This window comes from Ammospiza caudacuta, chromosome 14 (assembly GCF_027887145.1).
Source record: "Ammospiza caudacuta isolate bAmmCau1 chromosome 14, bAmmCau1.pri, whole genome shotgun sequence".
In the NCBI taxonomy this organism is placed as follows: Eukaryota; Metazoa; Chordata; class Aves; order Passeriformes; family Passerellidae; genus Ammospiza; species Ammospiza caudacuta.
The window spans coordinates 2163487-2175564 of record NC_080606.1 but is presented as its reverse complement, the minus strand read 5'-3'; the positions used below and the strand labels follow the sequence as shown (position 1 = coordinate 2175564).

The window sequence follows — 12078 nt, the reverse complement described above, 5'->3', positions numbered from 1 at the left end:
TCAAAGCTCTTGTCAGCCTATGCAGCAACGAAAAAGTCTTAGAAAAAGAAGAAACTTTGAAGGTGAATGTCACCAACCTCCATTTTTATAAATAATTAGCACTTTTAGGGGGTTGCTTTTACCTAAGATGTAAAATTCTTAAAGAATACATTAAAGCCAGAGCTTAAGGGGCACTATGCCATCTAAATAAATCCAATTTATAAATATCTCCCAGCAATGGAAAAACTCAGGAATGGGAGGTGAACACCAATCTTCTCCTTCCCAGCCCAAGCTCCATGTTTTCAGAGCTCTGGTTTGGATTATGTTTAGAACTGGAAAGTCTCCTGAGAAAGAGCAGATGGCTGAGGCACTGATCCTGCCAGATGCTGATTTAGTCTGGAGTCAGTCCAGGAGAGCACTTTAGCTTTGTGCTTAACTTTAAGCACGGGACTAACTCAAGGTTCTCCCGTGCTCGAAGGGGAGCCAGGATTGGATCCAGCACCCTGCAGGATCAGACACTGAACCATCTGGGACATCCACCTCCAAACCTGGAGCTGCAAACCCACTGCAAGTCCAGCAGGTGATCCCAGCCAGAGCCAGGAGGCCCCAAATCCGCTGCCCATTCCCAGCCTGGATGTGTGGAACACCAGCCAGTGTCACCACAGGCACCTGGGGACACTGAACAGGGAATCCTGCTGGGATCTCTGCATTCACACAGGCAGGGTGATCCCAGGGCTGTTGGAAGGGGGAGCAGGCAGGGAAGTGTCCAAGGAAGGTTCTCCCTCCTTAATACTTCCAGGGAAGTGGCCTCAAGCTGAGAGCTGCACACTGGAAATCAGAGCAGGCACCTGTGGCACTGTGACCACCCCTGGTCAGCTCCTGCTGCTGGGAGTGAGGAAACAGGGCAGGACAGAGGGGGGCAGGACAAAAGGGGGCAGGACAAAGTGGGACAGGACCAACAACTCTCCAAGTGTTTCATGAACTCAGAGTCCTTGTCAGTGTTCACATCATGACATCGTGACACCCCTCGAACTGAACCACTCTCACACTTTCTCAAGACTGAGGGAGACACAGAAGGTTTTGACCCAGAAGTCCTGGGAGAGTTTAAATAGGGTGGGTGACATCATTCCCAAACCCCAGCACTTGTAAACTTAAACAGCAGAGATCTGGGATGATCCCAGCACTGGGGAATTCCAAGCATGCAAAGAACCCTCAGCAGCTTGGGAACCACAGCTGGGGGTGAGCATCCCATCCCATCCCATCCCATCCCATCCCATCCCATCCCATCCCATCCCATCCCATCCCACACATACCTTTGTTTTATCCCCCTGCCTCATGGGGATGTTCTCAATGCTCCTGATCTTGTTTCCTATGACTGTGTTCTCTGAAACCACAATTTTTGGCCCCTCAGGATTGCACCTGGAGGTGGAAAAGCAGAGATGGTATTCAAGGTAAGCAGGGAGGTGTATTGAAGTGAGAAAATGTCAATCTTAGACAAGAATCTTAGGTCTTAAATACTCCTAAGAACTGTTGCTGCTGGAGTCTGTTACATCCTTGTGGAATTCCTCCATTCCTTCTTTGCAACATTTCCAAATTATTTACAGGGCACCTTGTAAGACAGAGGCAAACAAAATCAGTGCATGACCAGCAATGAACCCCCCAGTCTTTGCAAAGATTAGAAATGGAAAATACTGGGCAATTAATTAAATCATGTGAGTTTTATCTGGCTAATATAAGTTATATTTCCAAATTCAAAATGCCAGTCACTCCAAACTGTGGGGAGGTGGATGTCGCTGAGTGTCTGCTGTGCTCAGCTTCCAACAGGAAGTGTGGGCTGAGGGAGTAGAATGGATAAATACTTTATAAATAAATAAGAATGCCCCTTTAATGTTGCACATTCCACAGAAGACACTTTTCAATCTTCATTTTGGAACATGGGCAAGGAGCAGAGTGTGGAACATGTCATGTGGGAAGGTCCAGCTGCACTAAGCAGAGACACAGCTCTTCTCATTGCTAGAAATGCAAAGGCTTTGAGCCCACCACGGGGTCTCAGGAGGTAAAATGGACTTTGACAGGGCTGATGCTGCAGAAAATCCCTCCACAAATCAGCCATGCCTTTGCCAAAGCCACACAAAGCACAGGGGCAACACCCTGGGCCAGGGGAGGGTTTGGTGCTCTCAGAAGGGCCTTATTAGATCTTGAGGGACTTCCTGCAAGGCACAATCCTGTCCTGAGGATGAAGGGGAAAAGCTCAGAGGAAGTAAAATCACATCCCAGCTCTAAGGAACAATGCTGGAGCTCAGGGATTCAAAGGGCACTGCTGAGGCAGAGTGGGGGGAGAGAAAGAGAGAGAGAGAGGAAGTCAGACAACAGAAGGAAATGGGGGCTGTGTCATTTCCCACAGGAATCCTCCTCCAGCTTCTGCTGCAGCAAGATAAGGCTGCCCCTGGGGCCAGCAGAGGTAGAGCCACTCTGCAATTGTATTTAAATTGATAAGATCAGAGAGCCAGAAAGCTGCAGCAAGGGTTATGTGAGGTCCTTTGCCACCAGGTCACTGGTTTGGATCTGGCTGAATTCAGCACTCATGGCCAATTCTCTCCTCCTAGACAGAGAGGTCTGGAAAAGATTTCGGGTCACCTCTGTGGTTTTCCTAGAGGATGCAGAGGTTTCCATGTGGTCTTTCCACCCTGGTTTCATTGAACTCCTCCCAGGCAGAGCCCTGTGCCTCCTGCTGCCCTGCAGTGCCCAAAGCCATCAGATCCCTGAGGTGATTCCTTTAGGAGCAGAGTAACTGGGGATGCCTCCCTGGGCACTCCCAAACTCAGGCTGCATCACCCAACGTCCCTGTGCTGTACAGAAATCCTGGGGAAGGATTCTCCCTGATTTTCCTGTCTCACAGCTTGCCATTCACAGCAACAAATGAGTGAGAAAATGAGCAATCCACCATCCAGTAATTTTCTCCCTTGATTTCTAGATATATCTTCATTTTTATAATGGGTGGAAAACCTGATTTCATCTCTCTCACTGCAGGGAGGAGCTGAAGTGTCAGAATTGTGCAGGACCTGGCTCCTGCACGTGCCCAGGGGCTACCAGGGAAGCGATGGGCACCAGCCCAGGCCTCTCTCTGCAGACCCCTCTGCTCAGGGAGCTGCAGGAGCAAAGGGAAAGTCTCCTCAGGCAAACCCCCAAAGGCATCCTGGTGTTCCCTGGCCTCCTTCCTCTCTGGCAGCTTTGCCCCAGTGACTTTGCTGCGTGTTCACACCTCAGCCTGCAGCACAGAAGGGTCCCCAGTAAGACACAATTCCCTCTCCCAGCTTCAGGAACAGCACAGGAGGCTGAGCCCAGATTGCAGAGTGAAGACAGCCCTTGGGAAGTGCCATGAATCCCATATGGATTTAAGGAAGCGAAGCCTTCAGCAGGTTTGTCTGGAAAAAGGTGTGTTAGCTCTGCCCACACATCCTGCTGGATTTCCTTTGTCAAATATTCACAGCATTCAGCAGGGCTAAGGAAAGTCAGAGGGGCATTGCTGGCCAAGGTAAAGGAAAATTCAATGATCTTTAGTCACTTTAAACCTTATTAACACAATTCAGGTAATACACAAGGTGCACAAACAACCAGACACCAGCTGGGCTCAGAACCCTGGAGATCTTCACTCTGCTTGTGATTTTAGCTCAGATAATTTGGATGGAGTGGAAAGAAAACTTGGCTGGAAATATCCAACAATTCAGGAGCATGTTCATCCACAGGGAAGTCACTTACAGGGTGTCTGTGAGGCTGCAGGGCTGCCACTTCCACTCAATCCTTGGCTCAGGATTCCCACTTGCTGTGCACTGGATTTTGTGTTTGCTTCTCAATTCCACCTTCACAACCTTATGAAAATCTGTTTCCTTTTCATAGATCTTGGGTCTCTCTAAAGACAAAAAAAACCCCACAAAATTCAAATGAGCAAATTTACATCCATAAAAGGTTTTAAAACATTTTGCTGGGAGAAGTGATGATCCAGTGAGAACCTGATGTTCTGGGGAATTCCCAGCAGTTCTGAAAATATTCCTTCACAAGGAAACAAGGGTGTTGGTTGTCGTGGTATTTCACAAAACACATTGCAATGCTACCACATTCATCCTAATCCCTTTCAAGTGGTGTTGGGGACCTGCTGAAATTCTGGAAAATTCATGCCATGGAACATCTCTTGGTCACATCTTGGCTGCAGGATCAGGATCAGCCCTGGACTGTGGCAAAATGGAATTGAAGGGGTGATGTCCCTTCCTGAGAGGAACATTTTCAAGCAGCTGCTTGAAAGCCACCGGGTCCTCAGGCTTAGGGAAAAACAAAAACATCTTTTTCACCTGGAATCTTTCCTTTTCTGTGTGTGTGTAATGTGCACTGGATGGAGGGGAGAAGAGAGTGAGGAAAGAGTGGTGTGGGGAAAACACTTGGACAGAAATGCCAAGAAATTCTCACCAAGCACGGTGAATGCCATTAAAAATGTCACAGCATTACTCACATCTGGAGGGGCCACAAGATCACACCCTCAGACTGGAAATCTCTCAAGAGCAAACTTTTTGTGACACTTTCAGGGCTGCTCGTTGCCAGCAGGAAAGAAATGCTTTGTCCTGTCTCCTTGCAGCTCCCACGGGAAGGCACGAAAGGAGAGAGAACGGGAAAAAAGCCCCAAAGTGAACTGAACTTTCACTAACCTCACACAGGGTGGCTTTGGGGCTGGGGTGAAAGCACAGGCTCTTCCCTTGTGCAGACAGCTCTGCCCATCCCTGGCCATAGCTCTTTGGCTGCTTCTCATAACAGGAAATCAAACAGATTTATTGGTGGGGTCCCTCTGTGGGACACCCCTGTGCAGCCAAGAGGGGCTGCTCTGCACCAAGGCCTTCTGACAAGCTGGGAAGTGAATGGAGATTAGATTTCTATTTTTTGGGCTAACTTATTTTTTCTGCTGTCAGAAGGGCCCCAGATATGTAAATATGAGCTATTGCCCACCTCATCAATCTTGAGCCCTTTCCCTCTTTTTTTTTAAAGTTTTTTTTTTTTTCCTTCCAGCCCTCTTAGGAGAGGACTGACCAGGCTGATCCCGTGTCTTGTTGGGACTCTCACTTGGCATTTCTCATGGTCAGGCTCTGGAAGATCTTCTGACCTCAGCAGTGCCTGAAAACACATCAGTATTTCCTTCTCCACCCCATGGAAGCATTGACTGGAGTAGGTTCAGTCATATCCCATCCTGTCATAAAACACTGGCTGTTCAAAGGACCTTCAGGAGGTCCTGATTAACATTTCCCCTGAGGAACCCAAATGCTGGCCCCTGCTTGGTGTGGCTCTCCTTGAGCTGAACCATAGGATTCCACATGCTTGGAGATTCCTGAGCAACTCACAGGACAAACTGTTGGGACCAACAGTGAATTTCCTTACCTAGCATCTCATTTCCCATCAATAAATTATTTCTGATCATAAAAGTAATTCTGTAAATTCTCCCTGGAGGGGAAGCACAATTTTTATTATCTCAGACATTTCTCTTTTCATCTGAAATCCCGTGCTCGACACGTCTGGCCTGACCTCCCAAGCGTGATTGCACTTGAAGAAAGACTCCAAGTTCAGTGTGAGAGGTTACACACGTGGTGTGTGAAAGGTTATTCAAGTGTTGTTGTTTGGGCTGTAACAACAAAGCTTCACACACTTGGGCAAGGGGACTGGTGTTTGTGTGTGTGAAAGAGCATGGGGAGACAAGGACTGATCACAGTCATTTAATATCAGCATATTTTTCTATATTCTTGGTTGACTGTCATTTAAATTGTCCTTCTAAAAAAGAAATAATAACTGAACTTGCTCCAGCTCTAACAAGAACATACATGACTGAGGAGTGAATTCTTCATGCCCCAATTATAGCACTATTAAATGATTTAAGACTTAAAATGAGTCCAAATGATTCATCAATCGAAATAATCATTATTTATGATCAAGCAATTATTTTTTTAAGTGTGAGGGGAAACGCCTCCCCATTTGTTCTTTCACATGACACAGGTGCGGTGGTGGCTGACTGGGGACACAAATTCAGAGACTGAAGAACTTTTCCAAGTGTCTGTGCCCTTCCCCTGCAGAGGGGGTGGTGGAGGTGGTGTCACTCTCCAGGTGACCCTGCTCACCTGTACAGGACAGGGACAGGCCCTTCAGGTGACCCTGCTCACCTGTACAGGATGGGGACAGGCCCTTCAGGTGACCCTGCTCACCTGTACAGGACAGGGACAGGGCCCTTCCCCATGCCCCAGTGCTCCCCTGTCCCTGCAGGGTGCTGGCCCTGGGGCATTGAGGGTTTGGGGGGTGACAGTGGGGTCCTCCTGTGGGGGACATTTCCTGGGGTGAAACCTTTCCAACCCCCTGCCCACTGCCATGGCCATTTCACCTCTGACTGTGCCCCTGCTGGCAGCTGAGCTTTGTCCTTCCCTTTGCTGGGCCAAATCCTTTTTACAGCAGTTGCTCCCATGGGTGATGGAAACCTGATTTTAATAGTTTAAAAATTTTTAAATTAAAATTTTCGTTGTTTCTGGAGGTTTGTAGTAATGCAGAATGTATAAAAGGAATGTTAAAATCCCTGCTGTGGTGTACCTGCACTCTTGCCAATCCCATACCATATTTTCAGAACTCTACAGTCATGATCTAATCTGTGCCAACAGCTGTGAACAGAACTGGTTTCTGTGCTGGGCCTGACCTTTTGGACTGGCTCAGACTGGCTGGTTCCTCAGGGCTGGCACCTGCTCAGTGTCCCCTGTGGACAGGCTGTCACCTCACCCTGCAGAGGGGCTTTGAGCCCAAAGCCTGGCATCACTGAGGTGCACCTGGCAGAGCTTCTCTCGCTCTCTCACATTTGCTCCCTGGGCAGCACAGGGGCTGTGCACAAACCCTTACCCTGCTCATGCCCAGTGTGGGCCAGGCTGGGGGTACAAATCCCTCTGCCAGCACTGCCAGAGCAGCTCTTTCCATCCCTTCCTTCCCTCTCTGTCCCACTGTGGCTCCCTGGACCTGCTGCCCCAGCCCCTCCAGCCCCTCCATGGCTCTCCCCAGGCTGAGCTCTCTCAAGCAGAAGCCAAACAAACCTTAAAAGCTTTCTGGGGAAGGAGGGCTGTGCAGATGCCTTTAAATGTATCCAAAGAAATGGCTTTTCGTCCTCTCTGGCTCCAAGTGTGATTGTATCCCCAGCTGGCCATGCAGAGGTGCAATTGCTGCTGTGAGAGCTGACCTGAATAACTAAAGATTTGGCTGCTGCTGCACTGGGAAATGCAATCAAAAAGCACTTCTGCTTACTGCAGGTTTCCAACTGATCAGCATTATGCAAATCTCACCTTCCTCGCTGCTTTGTGGCATTAGGAGCAGATAATATGTACAAGGATTAGGACATGAACCCCTCTGCAAGACTCTTCTCTCCCTAAATTCCTTGCAGGTGCCATGAGGGATTCTACACCTGTCACCCAAAGGAGCATCCAAATATAGAGGACAGCACAGAGAAAGTTTCTTTGCATTTTCTAGAGAAACTTTGCATTCCTTTCAGTGCCCTCTGACTGAACTGCTGTTTATGCACCTTCCCCACTACCATTTAAACTGCTTCAGAGAATCTTTTCACATTAAGCACATCATTAAAATAACATAGAGAGGCCAGTGAAGCATTAATCTTTACTTTAGGTACTTTTCTGGACAGGGGGCTTCATTAAAACCCTTGATGGAGCTGCAACTTGTTTTCCATTTATCTTTTCTGTTTCCCAAAAAAATATTTGCACTTGGGAGCCTTCTATCTGATGTTTGCACAGTACTTAATGGAAATACAAGTGAATATTCTGTAAGGCACAGAGGGAACTTGCTAGTGCAGGCTTGGACTGGGAAAGGGTGAAATTTCCCCTGAAGTAAAACCCAAAATGATAAAGTTGTCTGGGTTCATTTCACATTTCTTTCCTTTCCTTTTTATTAAAGGAAAAGGATGAAATGACCTGAAAACACAACTTTGGTCTCAGACTGACCACTGCACTGTGTTTGAGCCTGGCTGATTTTGGCTGGGGTTGATTGTTGCTGGTTTGTTGTTTTCCCCATGCCCTGCACCCAGAGCTGCTCTCAGGTGGGTGCACAGCCCTGTCCCCACGGTACCTGCAAGGAAACAGCTGAAAACTGTGCCCAAAATCTCTCTGTGAGACAGCACAGCCAGGAACAGAATTAGGGACAGGATTGTCCCCCTGCCTCATCTCCAGCTGCTCCCCTGTGACCCTCTGGAATGGGCTGGCAATGTCAGGGCTGGGACAGAAGCAGGCACTTGGATCCTGAAGGAACAGATATTAAGAAAAATCACTGGAATTTGACTTTCCCCACAGGGAATTTTGGTGTTAAAATGGCAGTGCAGCTTGGTTTGCAGTGCCATATTAATTGAAATAAAATAGCACCTAGAGGTATGGGAAAAAAGGGCATCCATATTCTGAATTTAGTTACAGACATTTCAAAAATTCCACTTAAACAAAAAAACAAATTAGGATTGACTGAGGAGGATCAGCCAGGTCTCAGTTTAATGTCTGGCCTAGAGCTAAGGTAGGGAGTAGCTCAGGGAAGTTCATGGTCTTACTGGAATAAGGGGGCATCTGAGTCTGGGCAACTGAATCACACAAAATTACAGAAATTCAGTGTTAGTGGGAATTGGGGAGCTGGTGACTTGTACTTAGAGTGGGTTTTTCTGACCTGTGTCACTTCTGGAGCTCTCTCTCTTCCCAGAGCAGGAAGAAATCTCTTTCCCAATGCTCTCCCAGAGCTGTCATTCACTCCCAATGCAGCTTTGGGGCAAAAAAGGGATTTCTCTCCTCTGTCTGTCCCCATCTTGTTTCTTACAGAGTTCAGAAGGAAATGGGTAATGAAGAGCTGCTCATTTGAAGCAGAGCAGGCAGTTTTTCAGGATTTTTCTCTCTGTCCCCTTTGCCTGCTTTCCAGAAATCAGTTAATGTACCTGCAGGTTGGCTGAGGGATAGCATGGGGAGCCCCAGCTGCCATTTCCCCCTCACTCTGGGTTTTAGGGGCTGTCAGACCAAGATTGCTGCTGCAAAGACGTGACTTGAATGCTTCAGATCCTTCTGGCAAGCTCCAGCAGGCCCCCACCTTCCTCTTCCTAAAATTGCTTTGGCCACTTCCAGCAAAATGAAAATAGCTCATCTGACTTTTTCATCAGGGGCTCTCCTGGGAGCTGCAAGTGTGCAGGGTTTGGATGATATCAGGGAGAAAATTCTTCAGGATTTTTCATAAATGTGCAGGAAAGGGCTGCTGCAGCCTCCTTGTGCTGCTGCATTTTTCCTTCATAAATCCCCCAGATAAAGTTGTTTCTCTCCTGCCTGTGCCTGATGGCTGAAGCTGGCAGCATGGACTGGAGCAGTGTCCTATATCCATACAGACATTGCTCCCAGAACCCAGGAGGAAAGCAAAGCCTTGGACTTGGAAACACCTTGGAACAGTGGCTGGATAGGTTTTATCTGAGGATTTCTAGTTTAGCTCAGTTGGCCCAGGAGACGGAAAATTCGATTTTCTGTTTTGATTTGTCCTGAGTGGTTCATCCTCTGAGGAGCTGGGCAGGAGCTGGATGTGCTCCACAAAGGAACCCCAGCCCTGGCAGGACTCTGGGGAAGGGACAGCATTGCTGTGGCTCAGTCCTTCAGCTGAACTTCAGCTGCATTTCACCAAGAATCCAAACAAAATTCTTTCAGGGATTTCAGTGACCCTTCCACACACAAGGGACTGTGGGATGTCCTCTGTGTCCTGCACTGGCTGTAGCTGAGATTCCCCCACCCTAAAAGCAATTTTCCTGTGCCCTGGCATAGCTGAGATGCATTCACCTCATACCCAGGGCTCGTTCCCCTCTCCCTGCTCTGGCTCTAGGGGAGGTGATGGGGTTTTGTTCTCCACCACACATTTCTTGGCTTTTGTGGAGATCACTGGGGACTCCTTTGATGTCCACTCATCCCTTGCAAGCCAAGGAAGGTCAGACACAGAATTTCCTTTGAATTTTAAACCAAAATCTGAAGAGCTGGCCTGACTACAGAGCAGGGCAATGTGCATCATTCAGGACTGTGGAGCTGCTCCTGCCTGGTAACAAATTGAGGTGTGACCAGTACCCTGCACCCCTTTTGTTCCAGTCCTTCCCTGGAGAGGGGGAATTCACAGCAGCCTGAGTTTCTGTGCCTGCTGTGGAGGTTATTTTCAGCCCTTAATCCTGCTTTTCTTACAGATACAGCACAAGCTTGGGGGATCAAGGACTCTACAAGGGAATGCAACTTCAGTTGGCTGGAGCAGCTGGAACACAAAGCAATATTTGCTGGAAGAGCCTTGAGGGAGCACAAGAGAGAAACTCTGGGATAAAGAAGAAAGGCAAAGTGGTGAAGGAGCTTATTCATCCCACTTTTGAATGAACTCGTGCTTCAGTACTCTCCTCACTCCCCAGGTGGTGGCCAGAGCCCACTGGCTGCTCCAAAAGGGCTCAGCAGGAGCCCTGAAGGACACAGAGGAGTTGGACAAGGCTGAGGATGAAACACAGTCTGCTTGCCCAGAAATAGATTTGAGGGCGTTGTTTATGTTTTGTTCTGAGACTGCTTTGCACTCCAGCCTGAAATAACTCTTTTCTCCCACATCTCTCCTCCTTGGCTGGCTCAGATTTTCAGCCACCAGCTGTTTGCTAGGATTGTTCCTTCTCCTTGCTCCCTCCCTTCCAAATTCTTCAGGACATTATTTTCTCGAAGCTTTTCTCAGTAAGAATTTAATCAAACAAAACAAAACCACAGCAACCCGCCACTCTTGGACAGTGTTTGATGTGTAAATATGTAAAGAAGGAGTGTTTAGAAAATGCAATCAGCTACCTCCTGGGGACCTGAGTCCTACAAGGAGCCAAGGTGACTCTACATGGAGATATGTGCTCCTGCAAGCATAAATTCCAGCTGCAGTGGGAGCAGGGGTGACCAGAGGCACAGCTAAGCCACTTCTCACAGAGGCATTTTTGGAATAGCTGCACGATTCTCCTCCAGGCCAGGCAGTTCCTTGCTGGACCTTTTGCTCTCAGTTCCCACCCTGCAGCTCTGGAGTTACTTGGCCATTTTGCTCCCTCTCCACTTGATCCCTCTGCAGGTACTCCTCAGTTTTGTCACCAAATCAAGCTTTGGGAAATATCTCCTAATGTTTGACTCATTCCTATGGAGTGAAACACCCTGTGCCTACAGTGGGGCAGAACTCTGGGATTTCTCACAATTAAACCCCAGGAGGTGACTCCAAGGAAAGCTGCAGCAGTGCAGGTCAGGAGAGACACTGCCCACAGGGCCCAGACAGGGCACTTCTGATCCTGTTCTCATCCTGCCTAAAGAGTTCTCCTCTGCTGCCATTATTACTGAATAAAACACACTGCCAAAATTCATACAGAGCAATCTGAGGGTCGAGCCCTGCTGCTGTTTATACTTTGTTTGTGCAAAACAATTTGCAACAATTTTAACTTCAAGCTTCCTCTGCACCCAGCCCAAAAATGCAGCTGATGGCTTTGTCACAGCACGCTGAGTGCCAGCTGAGTACCTGGGGCACACCAACGATGGGTTGTTGTGAAGAGACTCTCAGGAGAGGGGGCTGTGTGATTACTGATCATTTCTGCACTGCACTGTCCCCATGCAGCAACAGAAACCATGCAAATGGCATTTCTCTCCTCATTCCAAAGTCTGCTTACATAATTTCCCCTCTTCTCTTCAACAGTGTGGACCAGAACTCACTCCCTTTCTTAGATTCACCTCTGAAGTGAAAGGCTGGCCCTGGATTTGGGGAGCAATGCTGTTATTCAAACAGAAATTGCTCTTCACTCTCAGGGTAGGTGGTTATTACTCAGCAGGAGGTTTATCAGGTGCAGGCTCCACCTTTTAGACACCATGCAAAACTGATACTCCACCCACTGTGTCGACTTGAAGCCCAAGAGGATTTTTCCATCACCTCCACTAATCCCTGTGTTCAAATCCCAGCTTCAGTAATTGCAGGCTGCCTCTGGTTCTGAGCAGAGACATTAATCACACCTCCAGCTCAGAGGTGGTTTCTTTCAGATAATCCCTGCAGAAA

The 12078-nt window shown here is 48.1% G+C and overlaps 1 protein-coding gene across 1 annotated transcript in view; it reads right to left on the bottom strand.

The window, feature by feature from the left end:
* The window catches only part of LOC131563863 (vascular endothelial growth factor receptor kdr-like), a 130451-nt gene that overhangs the window by 53477 nt on the left and 64896 nt on the right, over positions 1–12078 (bottom strand). The window contains exons 10-11 of the mRNA XM_058814047.1: positions 3739–3889; positions 1293–1398 (exon numbers count right to left, since the gene is read on the bottom strand). Coding sequence (XP_058670030.1) covers positions 1293–1398; positions 3739–3889 — 257 coding nt within the window. The remainder of the gene's footprint in view (positions 1–1292; positions 1399–3738; positions 3890–12078) is intronic.